This window comes from Hemiscyllium ocellatum, assembly GCF_020745735.1.
Source record: "Hemiscyllium ocellatum isolate sHemOce1 chromosome 40 unlocalized genomic scaffold, sHemOce1.pat.X.cur. SUPER_40_unloc_1, whole genome shotgun sequence".
Classification (NCBI taxonomy): domain Eukaryota; kingdom Metazoa; phylum Chordata; class Chondrichthyes; order Orectolobiformes; family Hemiscylliidae; genus Hemiscyllium; species Hemiscyllium ocellatum.
The window spans coordinates 645,489-666,539 of record NW_026867526.1 but is presented as its reverse complement, the minus strand read 5'-3'; the positions used below and the strand labels follow the sequence as shown (position 1 = coordinate 666,539).

The window sequence follows — 21,051 nt, the reverse complement described above, 5'->3', positions numbered from 1 at the left end:
AATTAACAAACTTGAATTGGTTCAAACTCACATCATTCTCTGATTCATGTATCTCATTAAAACTGAGTGGGCCCTTTATACATGGTCAACACTGGTGTCGTGTAACAGTGAATTTTTGCTTATTTTTATGAGTTAACTGCCCCTGTCAGAGCTATCAGTGAGCAGAGAAATGTACTGTTTATAACCTACATTCGTGGTAATGATTATTGTAATACTCTCTAATTTAACCAAACACTCCTGATGTCCCCAGGCAGTTACCTGCAATGGTTTAGATGTTGAGGATTTTAAAAAAAAACGTATGGACTGTCCTGTTCTGGTTCATTAGATGTTCTTTCAAAAGTTTACCTAGGCGTTATGTATCACTGCCAACTCACTTTTTGTTTCTCAGGCACACAGCTTTCCTTTACTATGCATTTTAGGGTCGGAGCAATTTGAAAAAAAAGATGCAAGGAGAGACATTCTGTAATGTAAGGAGGTGCTTCTAGTCTCCGGGTCCAAGCTGTTTAGTGATATCCACTCACATTCCGAACATAATCACTTTAGACCTGCTCCATATTAGGTTGCCTAAATGGAATTTAGAAACGCAGATTAGAAATGGGATGTTATTTTGTAAAGTGAGAGAGACTTTGAGTGACAGCAAAAATAAAGTCACTCATTTTGTTGGTTAATAATATGATTGAAGTTCTTTTTAGCTTTATCTGCTTGTGGTGGAATGTAGAATTAAAGGGAGTTAACTTCTAATTGAATATTCTAAATATAATCACTTTGGACACGCTCTGTATTCAGTTGCCTAAATTGAATTTTGAAATGTTTAGTATGAATTACATGTTATTTTGTAGTGGGACAGAGACTGGCAGTGTCCTGGGGGAAAAAGCTCAATTGTTTTACTAGCTAGGAATACGTTTGAACTTTGATTTTAGTTTTATCTGCTTGTGAATGAATGTAGAAATAAAGGGAGCTAACTTTCGAATGAATTTTTTTAAAAACAAAATACTTGCAACTATCATGTGAAACAGACCTGAAGCTACTCACTTTTACTTCCACCATTTAAAAAAAACACTCCCAAAGAAGCTATTTAGCAAAATAAATATCCCAAGATGTGTATATATCCATGTTTAAGCGTAACCTGGTAAATACATGAGCCCATGTGTTGGGGCTGTGCAAGCTGAGACCAGGATCCAGTCTCAGCCTCCAGCAGGAAACCAACAGGCGGAAGCTGTAAGCCTGCCCTTTCCGATGGCCATATAAATCCTAGGCACTGGACCGTAATTCAACACTCCGGGATCGGCTTTGTTTAGAAAGATCTTGACAGAACCGCTTCCCAGAAGTTATCAGAATGATTGTGTCGACAATTTTTCTCAGTTTATTACTGATTTTCCTATCGTGTGAGTGTTTTTTGTTCAAGTCTGTCTTTGTTACTGTCTCAATGTTAGTCTACCTCAGGAATGTAAAAGACTCAGGCATCATTTCATCTGCATTAATGCTCATGGTTTATTTCTTTTCTGTTTTAAAGGTGTCCAGTCGGAGATTGTTTTGACCCAGCCAGAGGCAAAGACTGGCCGTCCCGAAGGCAGCCTGAAACTGACCTGTAAAACCAGCGGGTTCAATCTCAGCAGCGACTGGATGCACTGGGTCCGCCAGGTTCCCGGCCAGGGTCTGGAGTGGCTGGTTAGCTACAAGAATCCATCCAGCAATAACTATGCACCAGCGATTAAGGGTCGATTTACTGCGTCCAAAGACACTTCAAACAACATTTTCGCGTTGAACATGGGGAACCTGAAGATCGAAGACACCGCCATCTATTACTGTGCAAGTATACTGGGGCCAAGGGACCATGGTGACTGTGACTTCAGGTAAGAACTTTGAACATTCTTAGTGACTTTTTAAAAACTTATTCATGTGACTAATTTCTGAATTAAATGAAACTCAGATTCTGTGCTGAGTTTGGTTTGGTTCGGATTGATTTTTGTTCAGACTGATTATAGACTTCAGTTAATGCTCAGCAAATAGTTAAAATGGTGATGATGGAGTCAGTTGCTCGGTGTATCTCTTTTTTTTGATCAGATGGACATTCTATGTGGCTGGGTTACTTGAAACACCTAATGTCTCTTAATCAGTCAGCTATAAATAATGTTTAATGCCAGTGACACCCTGACTGTGAGTTTTATTATCAACAACAAACCCTAAGAATTCAAAGACGTTCAAGATATTACCAAGCATGACTAAAATATGCTAAAATATCATTATTCATTTCCTGAATAAATGTTCTTACCATGATTATATTATCTCATTTATTTTGTTAATTTTGTTGATGACAAGCAGGTTAGAAACTGTCATAAAAGTTTCTTGAGGTGCGAAATTGCATTCTGTTGATTAGATTCTGAATTTGTTTTACTTGATTCTGTTGAATTGAGTTGATTGGATTTTGGCTTTGTTTTAGTTGATTGGGTTGAACTGTGTTGATTGGATTCTGACTTTGTTTTTACTTGGTTTTGTTGAATTGTGTTGATTGGCTTTTGGAATTGTTTTATTTGATTCTGTTGAATTGAATTGGTTGGATTCTGATGATGTTTCATTCAAATCTGTTGTTTTGAGTTGATTGGATTCTGATTTTATTTTCCTTGATTCTGTTGAATTGAGTTGATTGGATTCTTATTCAGTTTGTGAAATTGATCTGCGTTTTCATGCTTTCTGAATTGGTGTTTTCTTTCTGGTGAGGAGATTGACTCTCTGGAATACTTTTCATTACCAATATTTGTGAAGTTCTTTTGTTTTTCATGAATCATTTCTGCATTTGTTAAACTTATATGACACATTTTTCTCTGCTTGATTGAAAACATTACATCCATTTGTAACGGTCTGAAAAACAACTTAAGGCAGAAACCCAAAAGTGTGAGAAATGAAAAGAAATGAGTTTTTAATGCGTTGACTTTTTTTCAAAATTCAGTTCTAATTGTAAACTAACTGAATTTTGTTTTGAGTAGCCTCATTCAAAATAAAATTTGGGACTAAAATCTGAAACTGCAGAATTGATCAGATTACGTAATTGAAACTAACTTAAAATTATAATGTGGTAATATTTGTCCATTCAGTAATTTTGTTTTGACCATGAAGTGATTAATCAATATATGCCTTCAACCCCACTCTACTGTGCACTGCACAAGACTGTCATGATCAGGAAGGGTGTGCAGGTTGGAAATTAATTGAACAATTGCCAGAAACGTTACAGTTTTAAGTGTTAAGTCCCCTCACCAACAAGGTTGCTTTATGACTTGTTATTTCTATTCAATTTAATCACTAGTTTGCTTGATTCTGAGCAGCTTTGTTAGACTTCAATTTGTTTTTTTTGTGAGGTTACATCATGTTCTTGGTTCTGTTGAAAATGTTTGCAGAGCTAGTTCTGCTGCAAACACACCGTGTTGTGATCTGGTGATCGTTGATCTGTTGAGGAGGGACTGTGCTTGGGTAACATTAAATGTGTTATATTTGGGAAACTGTTTCTGGTTTCTACATTGTTTTTGCAATGTTAACACGGTTAGTGACAGTGAACTGCTCTTTCCTCATTCAATACAGTCAGCATGCGAGTTAAAATTTCATAAAGCCTATTATTAAGTGAAAGGCAAATCGCAAAGGTTTTAGAAATGAAGGGAAAACAGATACCTTCAGGCGCTATTTTTACTTAAAATAAATAATTAATGATTAATCTAATCCATGCTTTACAATCCAAATTCGAAACTCAACTATCTAGTTCACTCACAATGTCTGTCTTTAAACAGTTTACAAGTCATAGAGAAATATAAATAGAATTTCAAAAGTCTAATGTTCTAATAGTTCTTGCTCTTGAGCAAAAATGCCATGACTGTGCTATAATTGATGAAGAAACACCTTTCAATTCCGCTGTACACTACATACATATTTTTCTGGCTGGAAAAGATCATTGGCAAAGACCATTTGGAAATTCTGCTCAATTCTATGAAGAACAGATCAGTTTCACTGCTTTGATCAGTTTCACACATAACTTGAGTTAATTAATTGTTATGTCCCTGATTAAACTGGATTTGCAGGATAAAAATAAAACATTAACTGAATTATTTAACCTGCACAGTACTTTAGGTGTTCCCAATCTGTGCATTTTAAATAAATAATTACATTTTACAACAAAATATCAACTGAAGAGTCATTCTTCCGGAAACAACTGCTATAGTGAGTTATGTGACCAAAAAAATTCGAATTAATTAAAGTAATCCACTCATGAACTCGCAGGGCAGCATGGTGGCTCAGTGATTGGCATTGCTGCCTCACAGCGCCAGGGTCCCAAATTTGATTCCACCCTCGGGTGACTGCCTGTGTGGAGTTTGCACATCCTCCCTGTGTCTGCGTGGGTTTCCTTCGGGCGCTCTGGTTTCCTACCACAGTCTAAAAGAAGTGCAGGTCAGGTGATTGTGCAATTGAGCACAGCCATAGTGTTCAGGGATGTGTATGTTAGGGTGCATTAGTCAGGGGCAAATATAAATTAGAGGGAATGGGTCTGGGTGGGCTACTTATTGAACAGAGGGTCAGTGTGGAATTGTTGGGCCAAATGGCCTGTTTCCATACTGTAGGAACTCTCCTCTTAAACCATGGGAGTACTTGCTGCAAACGCAGAGAATTCATTTTACATTGATGTGTTCAGGTGAATGCAGAGTTCACAAATTTGCAGAAGACATGAACTAGAGGATAACAGAGCACATTGTTTATTCAGACACTGAAAATAGAGTAATATTTATTTTAATTAATATACTTGACCGATTTATTGCAATGTAGCGATCGGAAGGAATCTACTCACATCAGTTCAGTGTGACAATCATTTAGATTAGATTTCCTGCAGTATGTATCGGGCCATTTGGCCCAACAAGTCCGCACCGACCCTCTGAAGAATAACCCACCCAGACCCATTCCCCTACCCTATATTTACCCCTGACTAATGCACCTAACACTATAGACAATATAGCATGACCAGTTCACCTGACATGCGCATCTTTGGATTGTGGGAGGAAATCCACACAGACACAGGGGAGATTGTGTAAACTCCACATAGGCAGTCACCCGAGGCTGGAACCGAGCCTGGGTACCTGGATCTGTGAGACAGCAGTGCCACATTTACTTAGACATCCGTTAAAGTGGGCAACTCCAGACAGAAGCATGTTTTCAATTCATACCTTTTTAAACATTTTAGTTCATTAAAAGCAGTTAACAAGAAAATAACCTTGCCTTAATTCCTTCAACAGAAATGCTTTCCACACTGGAATGCAATATTGTTTATGCAGTGCATGCAAAATCTCCACAGTTCAAGGAACATTTTAAGAATATGTAAAAATAATTTAGAGAATAACCCATTTCCTCCAGATCTGTGCTTTAATTGGCGATATTTCCCACCTCAATAATTTTGTTAAATGCAATGACTTATTAAGTTTATTAATTCAGTGGTTATTTATGTTCATTGTGAACACATTCTCGTTCACATTAATCCACTGGTTAGTTCTTCTGATGAATATTCACTTACAGTGAATATATTTGACGTGAGGAGTTGAGCAATGTATCCTCTAGGATTAAGTCTGTTGTACAGTTTGTTTCAGTGCGATCTCTGACTAACTTGTCAACGGTCCTGACCATTTGTAAATTGTCCAGTTGGGATACCTGAATCTCAGACAGTTCAATTTCATCTCGCGCTTCAAAACCACTTTTATCTGCCAGAAATGCAAAAGGTGCCTCAGAATTGAGAGCCCTGACTAAGTTGTTCCAATCAGAATGAACGTTTCAGGAACAAAAGGCAGATAGCAAGAGTTTTGAAATTGGTTGTTGGCAACAAGAGATATTTGAGCGAGGCAGAGGGAAATATGCTGCATATTTTCTTTGTGCCTCAGTTATGCAGGACATGTTTCGTGGCACAATGTAGAATCAGAATTTTTTTTGCATCTTATTATTTGAAAACCTATTATCAGCTTTAAATGTCACTGGCAACGGTCATAGTACACTTCAAAACATTTTAAACTTTTTCAAACTCAGTAGACCGTCTGGTGCAGCAACATTCACAGGGGAAAGAGGAAGAGAGTTCGAGGGTGGAATCCAGTGACAGTGAATTGATGGCAATGCAATTCCGAGTTTTATTGCTCTGTAGTTCCCATAGAGTTTGTCAAAGTATTCTTGGATAAATGTTGAAATGTTACTTTCATTGTACAAACATTCTGGAACAATCCCTGATTGTTGGAAGGTGTTAATAACTAACATGGTTTATGTACTGTCAAAACAGGTGGGCTATGTTCTCCGTGATAGTGTCGAGCTCATTGTGTTCAGGTCTGTTGTGAAGTTATAGTAGGGTCCCTGATTCTGTGCCAGGTGGTCTGTGTTCACTTACAACCTGTTAAAGAGGTATGTAACACCATCTCTTATCAGGTTACTTCAATGCAAGAAAGCAGATTGAGATGTTTGGGTGTTTGTTGGAATTCCACTCACAGAGGCTAGTGAAATCTATTCAATCGCTGTCCTGACTTGTGTCTCTTAGATATTAAACAGAATTTTGGTGGTTAGCAGCTTTTTCCAGATCAATATTTGTTCACAAGCTTTTGGGCATCGCGAGATGGGGTTAATGGAGTAAGTGCTCAAAGAAATCCCAGCTTTTGACTTGCTGTTCTAACAATATCATTTATAACTAATCCCGAATGAATCATTTTCAAAGTATATTTGATGAGATTATGCTGAGGCTGTTTTACTTTATATTAAACCAGTGCTGTAGCTGAATTTGATAGTTCAGTACGGTGAGGGTTCTGCTGAATCCAACACTTGCAGCAGATGATGATAGCTTTTCAGTTGGTCTTCCATTGCTATCTCAGACCATCCAGTACCTCTGCTAAGAATTCTGTTTCCAACAGGAGTCAAGCCAACGTAATCACTGTTTATCTCAACGGGTGTGAGCTGTTGTGCCAAAAACATGAAAACAATTTGGTGAAGAGGGGGTCTTTGGATGCGAAAGGTTAACCTTGCCTTCTCTCCACAGGAGCTGCTAGACCTGCTGAGTTTCTTCAGAAGTTTCTGTCTTTATTTTGGTTTTCTAGCATTTAAAGTTTGTTGTTTCATTGAAAAAAGTTCTGTTCGATTAAACACGTTCTTCAGAGAAAAGATGCATTTGAACAAATTGCGAATGTTCAGAGATATTATTGAATTTGAGTGCCCTGATCTCGAGCTGTAGTTTCACAAGAAACTACTATGAAGTAACAACACACTGCAGAGTGCAGTGGCTGCTGTCATTGGGTGGAAGTTATTTTGATCATTCAAATTGAGAATGTCAATGATCCCGTTCAAAATAATCATAAAGTTTTTTTTAAAGCATGTGTGAAACAATTAATTTGTTGAAATATTTTAATAAAAAGTATTCATGGCCAGTGCTAGCTTAATGAATGACACAATGATAGGAAGGTAGGAACAAGAGGAGGGCACTCAGCCCCTCGAGCTGTTCCACCACTTACTTAGATCATGGTGCATCTGTGAGCTCAATCCACAGGTCTCCCTTGGCTAAAACTCTTTAACACCTTTATTTAACAAGCAAAGATTATCCCAGATTTACTGATTCGACTGCCCATAACAAAGGGAGACACTATTTCTGAAAGACATTCCTGTGAGTACTGTGACACAATGAGGCTGGAAATAATTGCTCATGAAAGTAAACTTTAAATCCCTGACAATTTCCAATTGAAACATCCCAATCATCATATTTCATTAATTTAACACTATACTTCCCTGGAATCAAGAAATATAATGTGTGATTGCCTTGATAAAAATGAGGAGAAAGTGAGGACTGCAGATGCTGGAGATCAGAGCTGAAAATGTGTTGCTGGAAAAGTGCAGCAGGTCAGGCAGCATCCAAGGAGCAGGAGAATTGACGTTTTGGGCATGAGCCCTTCTTCAGGAAGGGCTCCTTGGATGCTGCCTGCTCCTTGGATGCTGCCTGACCTGCTGCGCTTTTCCAGCAACACATTTTCAGCAGTTGCTAAAAATGAGGGAAGCTTCATTCCTATTATATGATTAAGAAATAGCTCTGTTCATTCAGTGAAAACACAGTCAAATCACACAAAAGGAAACCATGATTTGGAGGTGCCGGTGTTGGTCTGGGGTGTATAAAGTTAAAAATCACACAACACCAGGTTATAGTCCAACAGGTTTAATTGGAAGCACACTAGCTTTCGGAGCAACGCTCCTTTATCAGGTGATAGTGGAGCGTCGCTTCCAATTAAACCTGTTGGACTATAACCTGGTGTTGTGTGACTTTTAAAAAAAGGAAACCATGTCATCTTGTGTAGACACACAAATGCCTCAAATAATTTTCAATTCTTCCAGTGGTTGTTTGAATCTCTAGACAGGTGTGGAAGTGTCAGACTTTTTATATCACCTTGAGAAACCAGTTGTCATCAGTCTATTTGAATTACTGAAGTTTGTGTGGTATTAGCACATTCACAGCGCTGTTAGGAAGTGAGTTCCATGGCTGTGATTGAGGAAAAGGAAACGGGCAGGGAAATAGTTGAGAGTCAAGTTGAAGTCTGATTTGGAGGAAAGCTTTACATGCATGTGTGCCCTTATCCTCAAGGATCACAAGTTTGGAACATGCTGCCGAAGGGACAGGTCAGCATGCAAAATGGAAGCTGAAGAAGGCATCTCGGCCTCTCTAGAAGGCTATTCCATTCATGGGATCATCATTAATCTTGCTGCTCACCAGTCTTCCCAACACTCGATAACATTGAACCTGACTTCAACAAAAGAAAGGTGAATTCTTTTGGAATTCTCCACCACAGAAATTCATAGATTCAAGACTCATCGATTCTTGAAAGCGTTGTCTCAAGTACCTAGTGTGTTGAAGGTGTTTGGCACATGTACCTTCATTGGTCACAGCCCTGAGTGCAGGAGTTAGGGCTTCATGTTGTAACTGTCCAAAACATTGGAATGAACTGCCAGAGGAAGCGGTAAGTGCAGAGATCGGTCCCACATTGAGAAGACATTTGAACAGCTACAGGAACTGGATCGGTCTGGATGGATATGGGCCAAAGGCAGGCAAGTGGAATGAGTTTAATTTGGGAACTCTGGTCAGCATGGCTGGGCTGGACCAAAGGAACTGTTTCTGTGCTGTACGACTTTATGACTCACTGACTTTATGGTGGAGGAGGCTTAAAGTTGGAAGGTGGTGAGCAAGTGAGGGGCTAGATTGGGCATGTGGGAGAGTTTGGGCTGGGAGGCTGGTTGGCTGTCTGCTGGGTAAGCTTGCGTGCACTCTGTCTGGCAAAAGGTGGCATCAAGGTAAATGGTAATGGTCACAGGATAATTTGGTTGAATTGTGCTTGGTAGGTGAGGGGTAGTTTGAGCTGAAATGCAGGAGGTCTGTCTTTGCCAGGCTGGTTTATGGAGAGGTGGGCAGGATGCCAGGCTGGTTAGTGTAGAGGTGGGCAGAGTGCCAGGATGTTTCGGGGGTGGAAGGTCATTGGAATGAAGTGACAGATGGACGTGTTGTCAAAATGCAAAGCTCGAAGTCTGGCAAAATGGTAGGTTGTAAAGCACAGATGCCAGCGGAGCTAGGATGCAATGTGCACAGGTTGTCTTGGGTAAGATGAGAGGTCAGTGATCAAGGGCTGAGGTCATGTCTTGGGTAGTGGGCTTTTGTCAGAGGTTGTGAAAATGATGGTGCCAGGTCCAGTCAGGGCCAGATTCGCCATGGGCCAGGTGCAGGGTGGCAGGAGTGTAAATGACTGAAAGGAATTGAGATCATATGTCCATCTGGAATATAGAATATAGAACATTACAGTGCAGTACAGGCCCTTCAGCCCTCGATGTTGCACTGACCTGTGGAACCAATCTGAAGCCTATCTATCCTACACTATTCCATTTTCATCCATATGTTTTGTGTGATAGGGGTTGTGTGTTCTGGGCATGATGGGTGTAGATTTGGTCTAGGCAGAGTAAGTGTAGTGGTTAGTCTGAGAGATGATGTTTGGTGGTGAACTGCGTATCAGTTTGATAGTTATTAAAGTTAAAGATTACTTGTTCATTTCTCAAATCATATTTACGTAAATACTCAGCTGTAACAGTCCAAAGTCTCTGAACCTTAATGGTCCTCCATTTTTCAGAGGCCTCCAGAATTCAGATCATTGTAAATGAGATGTTTCAACTTCCAGACAATTGGCCTGAGTTCAGCCGTGACAGCCATCCTCCCCGTCCCAGTGCTCAGCTCCTGCCTGTGCTGCTGCTGCTGCTGCTGCTGCTGCTGCTGCTGCTGCTGTGACCTTCCTCCCAGAGAGAACATTCTGCCTTGCAGTGATAAGTGAGGAAGGCTCACTGGACCTGATTTCCAAGTATTGGATCAGGATGTTCTTCTTCCTAAATGATATGGCAATGGTCAAGGTCGAGGGCATGTTTCTAAAGAGGGAACCAATGATCATGATCAGCAACTGGTAGGAAACAAAAATAAACTCCAGTTATGCTGTAGACTTCAGCGGGAGCATACTGGCAAACGGTTACAGCTGAGGATACATTTGAGTAACTGATAAGTTCAAATTAACAGAAACTAACATGCTCAATTGGTCATTCTATTGTAGAGACACCATCTCCCCCCACGCTTTATGGCCTGGTCTCCTCCTGTGAGGGGCACAACACCGATTCGACAATCTTTGGTTGTTTGGTGATGGACTATTCCCCTGACGTCACCAAGGTAACCTGGAAGAAAGGTGGGGAGCTAATCACGGATGGATTGAAGACTTACCCATCAGTGAGAAACAAGAAGGGAACCTACACCCTGAGCAGCCAGTTAACCCTGCCCGGGTCAGCGGTAGATTGCGCCAGCAAAATCTACTGTGAGGTTGAACACAGCGGGTCACACAAGAGCAAAGAAATGCCATGTGGTACGTATTGTGGGAACTGAGATAAACAGAGCATCTGGGATTAATATGAATAAGGCATTATTTATAACCATTTTCACACAATCACCTTATACAGCACAGGAAAAAGGCCCTTTGATCCATCCAGTTTACGCCTATCAATAACAGCCACCTAACTATTCCAGTCCCATGTGCCAGCACATGATCCATTGCCTTGTGTGACTTGCCCTTGCAAGGATGCATCTCAATACTTCATACTTTTTATGAGGGGCTCAGTTTCTACATGACTTATAGGTGCTGAGCTCCAGGCTAACACCACCCTCTGTTTGATTTTGCTTTCCCCTGAGATCCACTTGGAACCTCCTGGCCTTACCTTCACCCTGTGCCCCTGTGGCATTGATCTCTCCATCAAGGGGAAAGGTTTCATCCAGTTTACCCAGTCTATGCCTAAAATAATTCTAGACATCATGATAATCTTCTCCCTAATTCTACTCTGCTCCATGGAAAACCCCTGTCTATCTCATCTAGTTTCATAACTAAAACCCTCCAACCCAGGCAAGATCCTGGCAAATCTCATCAATACTGCCTTCAGTGTAATCACATTCCTTCGATAACATGCACACAACGCTTCAGTATGGCCTAACCAGTGTTCTATTAAGTTCCAGTATCATCTCCCTATTCTTCATTGTCAATGTCTAGGCTAATAAAAGCAAATATCCTCCCACCTTCTTAGTCTCTTTATCCAGACGACACAGTACTATAGGGGATCGGTGGGTACATGCACCAAAGATCCTCAGGCCTTTCCAGGGTTCCACCATTCAAAATGTCATACCTCACAGATTCTTCTGCCGAATTCCATCACCTTACATTTATCCAGAATAATTTCCATTTGCAACTTCTCTTCACATACAACCAACCCTTTTATATCCTCCTGCAATCTAAAGCCATAATGCTCATGACTTACCAACATGACAGTTTTCATTTCATCTGTGAATTCACTGGTTAATCCTCCTAAATTTGAGTCTCAATCATTGGTATGTAAGAGAAATAGCAAGGAAATCAACACCAATCCCTACAGAACACCAGGAGACATAGATTTCCAGTCACGCAGACACCCGATGACTATTATCCCCTGCTCCCATCACTCAGCCAGTTCGAGATCCAATCTGTCAAAATAACTCGGATCCCATTGGCTCTGATTATTGCTATCATCTGGACATCGAGTTATCTCTCTGAAAACTATTATCAAATTGTTACACATGACTTTCTCTCAATAAAACCGTGCTGAAAATTGTTGATTTATCTTCCAAATGAAGACTAATTTCACTTTTCAATAGTTTCCCTACCACTGAGACTAGCTTGACAGATCTGTGTTTTCATTATTTATCCCTTCCTTTGTCCTGCGTAACAGTGCAACGTTGGCTGATCTACACTCACTTGGCACAACTGCTGTGGCCAGACAGTAATTCTAAATTATTGTCAGCGACCCAACTATTTCATCCTTTGCATCATTCAACCGCTTGGTATACTTTTCATCTGCCCTGGAAATATAACCACTTTTCATTCAGCAAGACAACACAGAACATCACGTCATGTGTCCTAATTTCTGAAAGTACATCACAACACCCCTCCATGATGTCTGTCCCCACATTGTCCGTCTTACTAGTGAACACTGACACAACACATTCGTTTTGACCACAACCTAAATTTGTGGGTGGCACGGTGGCACAGTGGTTAGCACTGCTGCCTCACAGCGCCTGAGACCCTGGTTCAATTCCCGACTCAGGCGACTGACTGTGTGGAGTTTGCACGTTCTCCCTGTGTCTACGTGGGTTTCCTCCGGGTTCTCCGGTTTCCTCCCACTGTCCAAAGATGTGCGGGTCAGGTGAATTGGCCACGCTAAATTGCCCGTAGTGTTAGGTAAGGGGTAAATGTAGGGGTATGGGTGGGTTGCGCTTTGGCGGGTCGGTGTGGACTTGTTGGGCCGAAGGGCCTGTTTCCACACTGTAAGTCTAATCTAATCCTCCGACTCCACTCCAATAATAACACTTAATGGGCATTACTGTTTCCCAAATCATTCTTTTATTATGAATGAACCTGTAACTTTTAAAAATATTTTCCTTTATTTTGACTGCTATTATTTTCTCATGGTCCCATTTGCTCTTCTAATTCCTTTGTCTTTCAAACTCCCCCTTGCATGTTCTGTACTCCATACTAATTTCTATTGTTCTGAGATTTCAGTATAGACCGGAAGCCTCCCTTGTTTCTCTTTATCTCACCCTCCATGCCCTTTGGTGTCCAGAGCCCGCTACATTCTTGGTCCTATTCAGTGGCTTCCTGGGAAATGTCCTCCCTGTGATTTTCCTATCTCTTTCTTAAATGTGTCACACTGCTCTGACTCAGATTTACCAATAAGTGTCAGCTTCCAGTCCACTCTGGTTAAGTCATTACCTGTTCTTACTAAAATTGTCCTTCCCCTTTTCAGAACTTTGGGACAATTTCTATTCCTTTGCAGTACAATCTGAAATCCAACTGATTTACAATCACTGTCTGCAAAGTGCACCACCATTGATGTTTTACCCACTGGGTCGACTTCATTTCCAAAAGTTAAGTCCAGGTTCACCCCTTTTTTGCAAGGTCTGGATTAAAATTCTCTGTATTAACACATACTTTGTTAAAATATTCTCCTGGGGGCATTTTCAGAATTGTGCTCCCTCTCAACTTTTGACACAATGAATATCCAAGCCTATTCTGAGGAAGTTAAAAACCTCTTTTCTCATTCCCCTATTTAATTTACATTTCTCTGAAATTTGCCCATGTCTTTGCGCTTGGTCTTTTGGACCTATAGTAAGGTCTATCGTGCTCTCCCAGTAGTTATGTTTGCTGTATTTTGGTTTTGAAGTACTGTCCATTTGCCTTTGTTCGAGGAGGTATCCATGATTTCATTTCTCTTTACAGCCTAAAATACTCTTGTCAGAATTGCGACAGAAGCAACATTCTGTGCCGCAAACCCCCGCCCCTATCCTTTTCCATCTTTCCGTCTCGCCTGAAGGCACTAAATCCTGGAATATTGAAAAGCCACTCCTGCCCGGCTCTCAATATGTCTCCGTGATAGCAACCGCATCATTTCCTCATTTATGGCAGTATTTCATCTGCCTTGTTCATCAGACTCTGTCATTAAAACGATTACCATCCAACATTGCTATCTCCCTTCTGATGTTACCGGCCTATTGTTTCTATGCCTCCTTGACTCCCTTGCTGTGTCCTATAATTTTAGCCTTTCACATTGTCCTGCTGATCTTTCTGTGTGGATCCCAGCTTCTCCAGCACTCTGCACAATTATGATTCTTGTATCCATTAACCACAAGAAACCTTGATATATCAGAACTGATTGTATTTGTTATGAAATTCATCAGATAATTTATGCGATGTGTTTCCTAAAGGTACAGGTCCTCTCCCACCAACTCTTCTCCTAACTGTGAGCTCCAGTGAAGAAATCGCAAGCAACAAGTTTGCAACTGTCGTCTGTTCAATCATCGATTTCCATCCGAAGTCAATCTCCGTGAGTTGGTTGAAAAATGGCCAACTCTTGGATTCTGGCTTCTTCACGTCTCCCGTGTGTGAGGCGAACGGGAACTTCTCGGTGACGAGTCGGCTGATGGTCCCTTATGGTGAATGGTACAACAGCGCAGTCTATACCTGCCAGGTCACTCATGAAGAGAACGTTCAAAGTAAAAACATCACCGCACTCCAGGGTAAGAGACATATACTGAGAGAGCTACAAATCACTCTGAACTCTGATGTGAATCAAACACACTAATTTATCAGGCGTAGTAAACAGCAAGGTACAGCTTCGCGTTTCCCAACATGTCACGTATCTCATTTCAGTTTGATTGTTACATTAGCATTGCTCATAATTCAACATTTTGGCAAGTCAGAAAAGCATGTTTCCTCTCTGTTGAAGATAGATATATAGACAGTGAGCTTTGTTAAATAGTTTGTTGCCTGACCTTGCTGGGAGAGGCATTCAGAGTGCTGAATCCTTGCCTGGTAGTGGCTTCAAGGATAAGTTTGGGGGTGGAGGGGGATATTGGAGAGATATCCAATTGAAACATAAAAAATACTGAGAGACTGAGGTCGAGTGAACGTGGACTAGATGTTTTGACTGGTAGGCGAGACTAGGACCCAAGGGCACAGTCTCAGGGTCAAAGGGGCACCGTTTAGAACTGAGATGGGGAGGAATTTCTTCAGCCAGAGGGTGATGAATCTGTGGAACTTGTTGCTGCAGAGGGCTGTGGAGACCAGGCCATTGTGTATATTCAAGCCAGAGATAGTTCGGCTCTTGTTTAGTGTGGGGAGAAGACAGTAGAATGGCTTTAGCCCGAAACGTCGATTTTCCTGCTCGTTGGATGCTGCCTGACCTGCTGTGCTTTTCCAGCATCATTCTGATCTCACTGAGCTTCTTTAAGATGCTCTCTGTAAGTAGTGGATGAGGGAGGAGAATAAATTCTGGTAAGAATGCTACAATAGGGATGAATGAACGAGGAACTCGAGACAGGCTGATTTAGCCTGGTTTGGGGTGGCAATGTTTACACAGTGGGTAGTCGATGTCTATAAAATTAGTGTACATTTCCATCACGTTTGTAGATTAATTTAAGATGCTTTTGTTTGTTTTTTTTCTCCCCTGCTCTATGAAGAAATTTAAAAAATGCAGCTTGGTAAATAAAGTGAAAGTACAGACCAGTCATGAACGAACTGAATGGAGGGCTAGACTTAAGGAGATGGGTGTCCTTCTTGATATCCAATGCTGTACTCAGTGTCTTGTTTTCAGATCTACTCCAAACGCAGCCCACGAGGAACAATGACATAAATTAGAGAATGACATCACACCAATAACGCAAAGTATTTTTGATCACGTAAAATATAATGAACAGAATTTCCATGGATATTCACCGCTCCTGTAACACTTTAGAACTCTGCAAAGAGAATAATAATTATTTATTATAATTTGTCCGAAATTTGGGCTGTGATTTGGCAGTCAGCGTGACCAGCAGCACTTGCACCTAAGGGTTATGAACATGGAATTGAGCTCATTATATTCAGATTACTCTTGTCCCAAGTATCAATAGATGGTCTTAAGTGAGAGACAAACTCTGAAAGAAAGGTAATTCCATGGGTTACATAATGGTATCTTCAATGATTTTACTTTTTTCACAGGTGTCACTTGTTACAAAGCCAGTGTTCTTTAGGAATAATGACACAGGCTATGTCATAGGTAATCACAAATGCTTTCACAAATCAAAATACATCAACAATAGTAAGCATTGTTTCAGCAATGGTTGGAGTTGCCATTTTGAAGGTGGTGTCTTCACCCTGTGAAGAAGTAATCTGAAGATTGGGTGTTTGTATCATAAAGGGGCATTTTTCATTGACTTTGATTTTTGTTTCATAGAAGATACCGAGTGCAACCCTAACACCGTTAAAATCCTCCCACCGCCAGTAGAACAAGTCTTACTGGAGGCGACGGTGACGTTAACCTGCGTTGTGTCCAATCTTCCTTCTGGAGTCAACGTGACCTGGAAACAAGAAAAGAAGCCTCTGAAATCCGAGATTGCTGACCAGCCTGGACAGAATCCCGACAGCGTGATCAGCAAATTAGACATTTCTACTGAAGCCTGGCTGAGTGGCGTTACTTTTGAATGTGTGGTGTACCATCAGAATCTACCGACTCCGCTGAGAGACTCCATCCACAAGGAGAAAGGTGAGCGGTGAGATTAAAACACAAAGCATCCCATGTGTAATCCACATCCAGTTACATCAATGGCAGGCTTTGATTGGTAATGAACAAACACCGTTGGGAGCATTAATGATGCATCTGAAGGCAGGATAGCTAAGTAGCTGATTAAGAAAAAGATGGACCAAAGGATATTGTATTCTGATTAAGTCAGATAAGGTGGGAAGTAACCTGGGTTGTGATGTCACCATCAGCAATGACAGTTGGACAGAATGCCCTTGTTGTGGGCTGGAAACATGGAGGCAACTTTCACGTTAAACTTTACTTTTTTTACTGAACAGAATGTGTACCATACTGCTCCTTTAGAAAAGGAAAGTGAATAAATCCCAAATTAAAAATGGCATATTTTAATATTTAGTGAAATTGTGATATTGGTTCAGGATGTTTTTGGTTTATTTATATTTGTCTCAAATATTCTGCAGTGATTAATCCGCTGGAGCCATCAGTGTCGGTCCTCCTGCCACCAACAGAAGAAATCTCCGCTCAGAGGTTTCTCTCCCTCACCTGTTTAGTGAGAGGTTTCTCCCCCCGAGAGATCTTCGTCAAGTGGACAAACAATGACAAGCAGGTGAATCCCAGTAACTACAAGAACACCGAGGTGATGGCGGAGAGTGACAACACTTCCTTCTTCATCTACAGCCTGTTATCCATTACAGCGGAGGAGTGGGCCAGCGGTGCTTCTTACTCCTGTGTGGTGGGACATGAAGCGATTCCATTGAAGATCATCAACAGAACAGTCGATAAATCCAGCGGTAAACCGAGTTTCGTAAACATTTCACTTGCACTGATGGACACTGTTAATTCATGTCAATAAAAATCTCAAAGTTGCATTTAATAATTCAACAGAAGTAATAAAGTTTCTTTTCCCTCCAGTTGTGAGGTAAATACTGAATTATTTGTTTCTCACTCTGACTTACATTACATCGGTGTAGTTAAAGTGGATTATTAACAGGTCTAGGACAAGTGTCTTGTGCAGTTAATGTTCTCTGCTCAGATACACCCTGGGTCAGAGACAGAGTAAAGCTCACTCATTGCAGGATTCGGCCAAGTCCATTATCCATCCTATATCCATCTGTGACAAAATCTGACACTGTCCATTTTATGTCAAGGGTAGAGCACGAGGTTTGAACTTGGTGTTCTTGATTCCCCTGATTGGGCATTCTTACAAAATTCATGTCAGTTTTCAACTGCCACATTGCACCAAGTGGAAATGTAAATTTAAGACACTTTAAAATTAAATTTGATTGGAACATACCAATCGTAAAGAGTGCAGAACAGTTTGAATGTAACCTTTGTTTCTGGGGAACTGCCAGGGATCTTGCGCCAGCGCATGAGTTGACAGAATGTATCTTCACTTTCACACCAAAGAGAATCGACAGATAAGTTGTCGTGGAGCAGAGGGGAGGGGAACGATGAATGGTCTGTCCTCTTGCTCCCTGTGCAGAGTTTTCATGGTCGATGTCCTCTGTAATTTAACCCAGTTACTAACAGGAACAGTCAGCTTCTTGTTTCTGTCCAAAGATTGAACATTTCCATGCAAAATAATACCTTTGGAACATGTTGGACACGCTTGGCTCTGTTAACAAATGATTAAATTCGATTCCCATAATCCAAAACTGGCGTTTGCATCGTCCCGGCTTGAATTCCATAGTTTTGTCTCAGTTTTCTGGAGCACATGGGATCAATTCTGGTATTCGAATACCTGATATCATTTTGTTTCACATGCAGAACACAAGTAGACATTTTCTAATAAAAACATTCAGAAATGTTATCTCTGGGGCAGTGGGGATTTGAACTCACGCCTTTTCTCTCAGAGACAGAAATTCTATCACTGCAACAGAAGAGTTGCTCATAAAACGCTTATCTCTCCACGATGATGGGAAATGTTTCCTACAACACCAAGGTCAAATCTAATTATGGGCAATCCATTAAAATTAGAACAATAAATTAGAATAATAAAAATTGCAGTCTGGTATAAGAACAGATACAGAGAGATGATCACAAATACACATGTAATGACACATATATGGGCTCTCACCTAAAGACACGTATTTATGTGCACACTCAAATGTGCATATAGATAAGATGTCACACACGCATACTCGCACAGAGCCACACATGCAAGTGGTACTTGAACACTCACCTAAGCTCATAGAAAAACTCACATACACCGAAAGAAAATTATTTGCACAAATGAACAGGGGTACTCACACATAACCATGAGAAATATAGACACACGGTAACACACAAATGGGCATGAATACATATACATTCATACAGCACAATGCGTACAGACATACACGCATGAACACACAGATACAAATTCCGAAAAATGTCCTCCCACATGTCAACTCATACAGGCACGTAAGTGCACAGAGATAAATATTAGTATCATTATTTTCCCATTTTCAGAATCACAAACATACGATGACAGAGGCAGCTTAATTAGTTATTTTTAAACCACATTGATCAGCATGTATACAATGTCACACGTACACACAAATTCAGAGTCTCACATGCAGACACACAAGTGCATAGATCAACAAATAGAGGGGCGTTTATTAAATAAGGAGAATGGGCACAAGCATCAGCAAGCATCCACACACAGTAACACAAACAAGCTTCTCAGGAGATGGTTTGGGAAAGATTGCCACACAAGCAAACATCATCATATAAATATAAACATCCATCAAAACATAACATTGCATGCTAACATTTATTAAGCATAAACATGAAAATAACCTAGTTTAGGTAGGACCTGAAACAGACACATAAGTGCACATTTGAGATAGCACTAATGAAAAGTGAACACACACAAAGACATTACAAGATAAGCATAGGCAGCAACAAAATGGCATATTAGCATGATGATGCTTACACAATGTGAAAAGACCAAAATTTCGGTGCCCAAACACACGAGCACACCAGCAGTAAAGGAACAGGAATATGTTTATTCATGCACAGACTCCAACATGGGCAAGAGTGAAGTAAGAGACTCTCATAACCACATACACAAACATTAAAGGGAAACCAAACACACCAAGCAGTAGGTCAAATAAATTAAGGGACACATGTACAAAAACTTATTCCTAAATATACAGATCCTACAAACAAAAATGTGAAGCAATGTCCTGACTGTGATGTCACTTATATTCACGATTTGCCAAGCAATTGGTCACCAATACATAAAGGTGAGAATCACATTTGAACTTTTATTCAGTGATGGCCACAATTTTCAACTAAAGTGCTGTCACAGCCTATATTTAAAATATAATGATATAATTAAAAGAATCATTCGTAATAAGCATTCCTCAAATAATAATATTCTTAAATCATAGATTAAAAGAAAAATAATTTAAAACGTTCTGACATGGACAATGACGAAAGAACATGTGCAGTTAGTATTTGTAATTTCTTGCTGAGAGTCAATAATGCACTGATGGGTACAGATAAGAGTCACACTTGAGAAATACCTGACTGCTTTATGAAGATGTAATGGTCTCTAATTACATGACTTGGATACACATAGATCGATCTGGATCAATAAACGATCTAAATGCGTTCTCTCGGCTTTATATTCATAGATTCAATAGATCGCACTTGGATTGAAGACTATGACGATGATAATAGCAACATCTGGACAACTGCTTCCACGTTCATCACCTTGTTCTTCCTGAGTATTTTCTACAGCGCTGTCGTCACTCTGGTGAAGGTGAGAATAATCACATCTTTCTCACGCCAAGCAGCCCAATCTGTTTTGTGAAATCTCCAAGTGTGCCATTGAATAAACATTAAATCTGAATGTCCCTGATCATAAATATCTGCGTCATTGCTTTATCTCTCTTTTCCAGGTTAAGTGAATGAATTGTGGACTCCTTTGATTTTCCTGATCTGCTTATCAAGGTCTCTGAATTCCTAATCTACAATCTGTCCTGTTGCTGACTCTAACAGTGAGATCACTTCAGTTTATCAGTGTGTAACTGAGACAATTATTGATGGATTTTCGTTTTTACTTTGATATCTTTGAGATGGTTGTGGTTGGAAGAATTTGTAGCTTCCCTGTTGTTTGAAGCCCATTTGTTTTGTTTTTATTTGTTCCTTACTCAGAATGGTTGCCTACCCTTTCTGATCAGCCTTTGTATTCCCTTTCTTGTGACTGTTACTGATGTACAGAAAATTCCCACCTCACAGCGCATGTGTTCTCATCTCAATGTGGCAACCAGCCATTATATTCACTTCTGTTAGCTTTTACATCAACTTTTTGGATAAAAATGCTTTCTGAAATGGTGAATAAATCTCAAATGAATATGCACTAACCTTGAGTTTGCTTCATTCTTTCTTCAAGGCCAGTCAGTAATCATACAT

The 21,051-nt window shown here is 40.3% G+C and overlaps 1 gene segment (V, D, J or C); it reads left to right on the top strand.

The window, feature by feature from the left end:
- Positions 1-1,255: 1,255 nt before the first annotated feature.
- On the top strand, positions 1,256-17,533 carry LOC132808798 (Ig heavy chain C region-like). The segment is given in 6 exon segments: positions 1,256-1,385; positions 1,514-1,853; positions 10,614-10,916; positions 14,336-14,647; positions 16,348-16,653; positions 17,109-17,533. Coding segments are annotated over 6 exon segments (1,702 nt in total).
- The last annotated feature ends 3,518 nt before the right edge of the window (positions 17,534-21,051 follow it).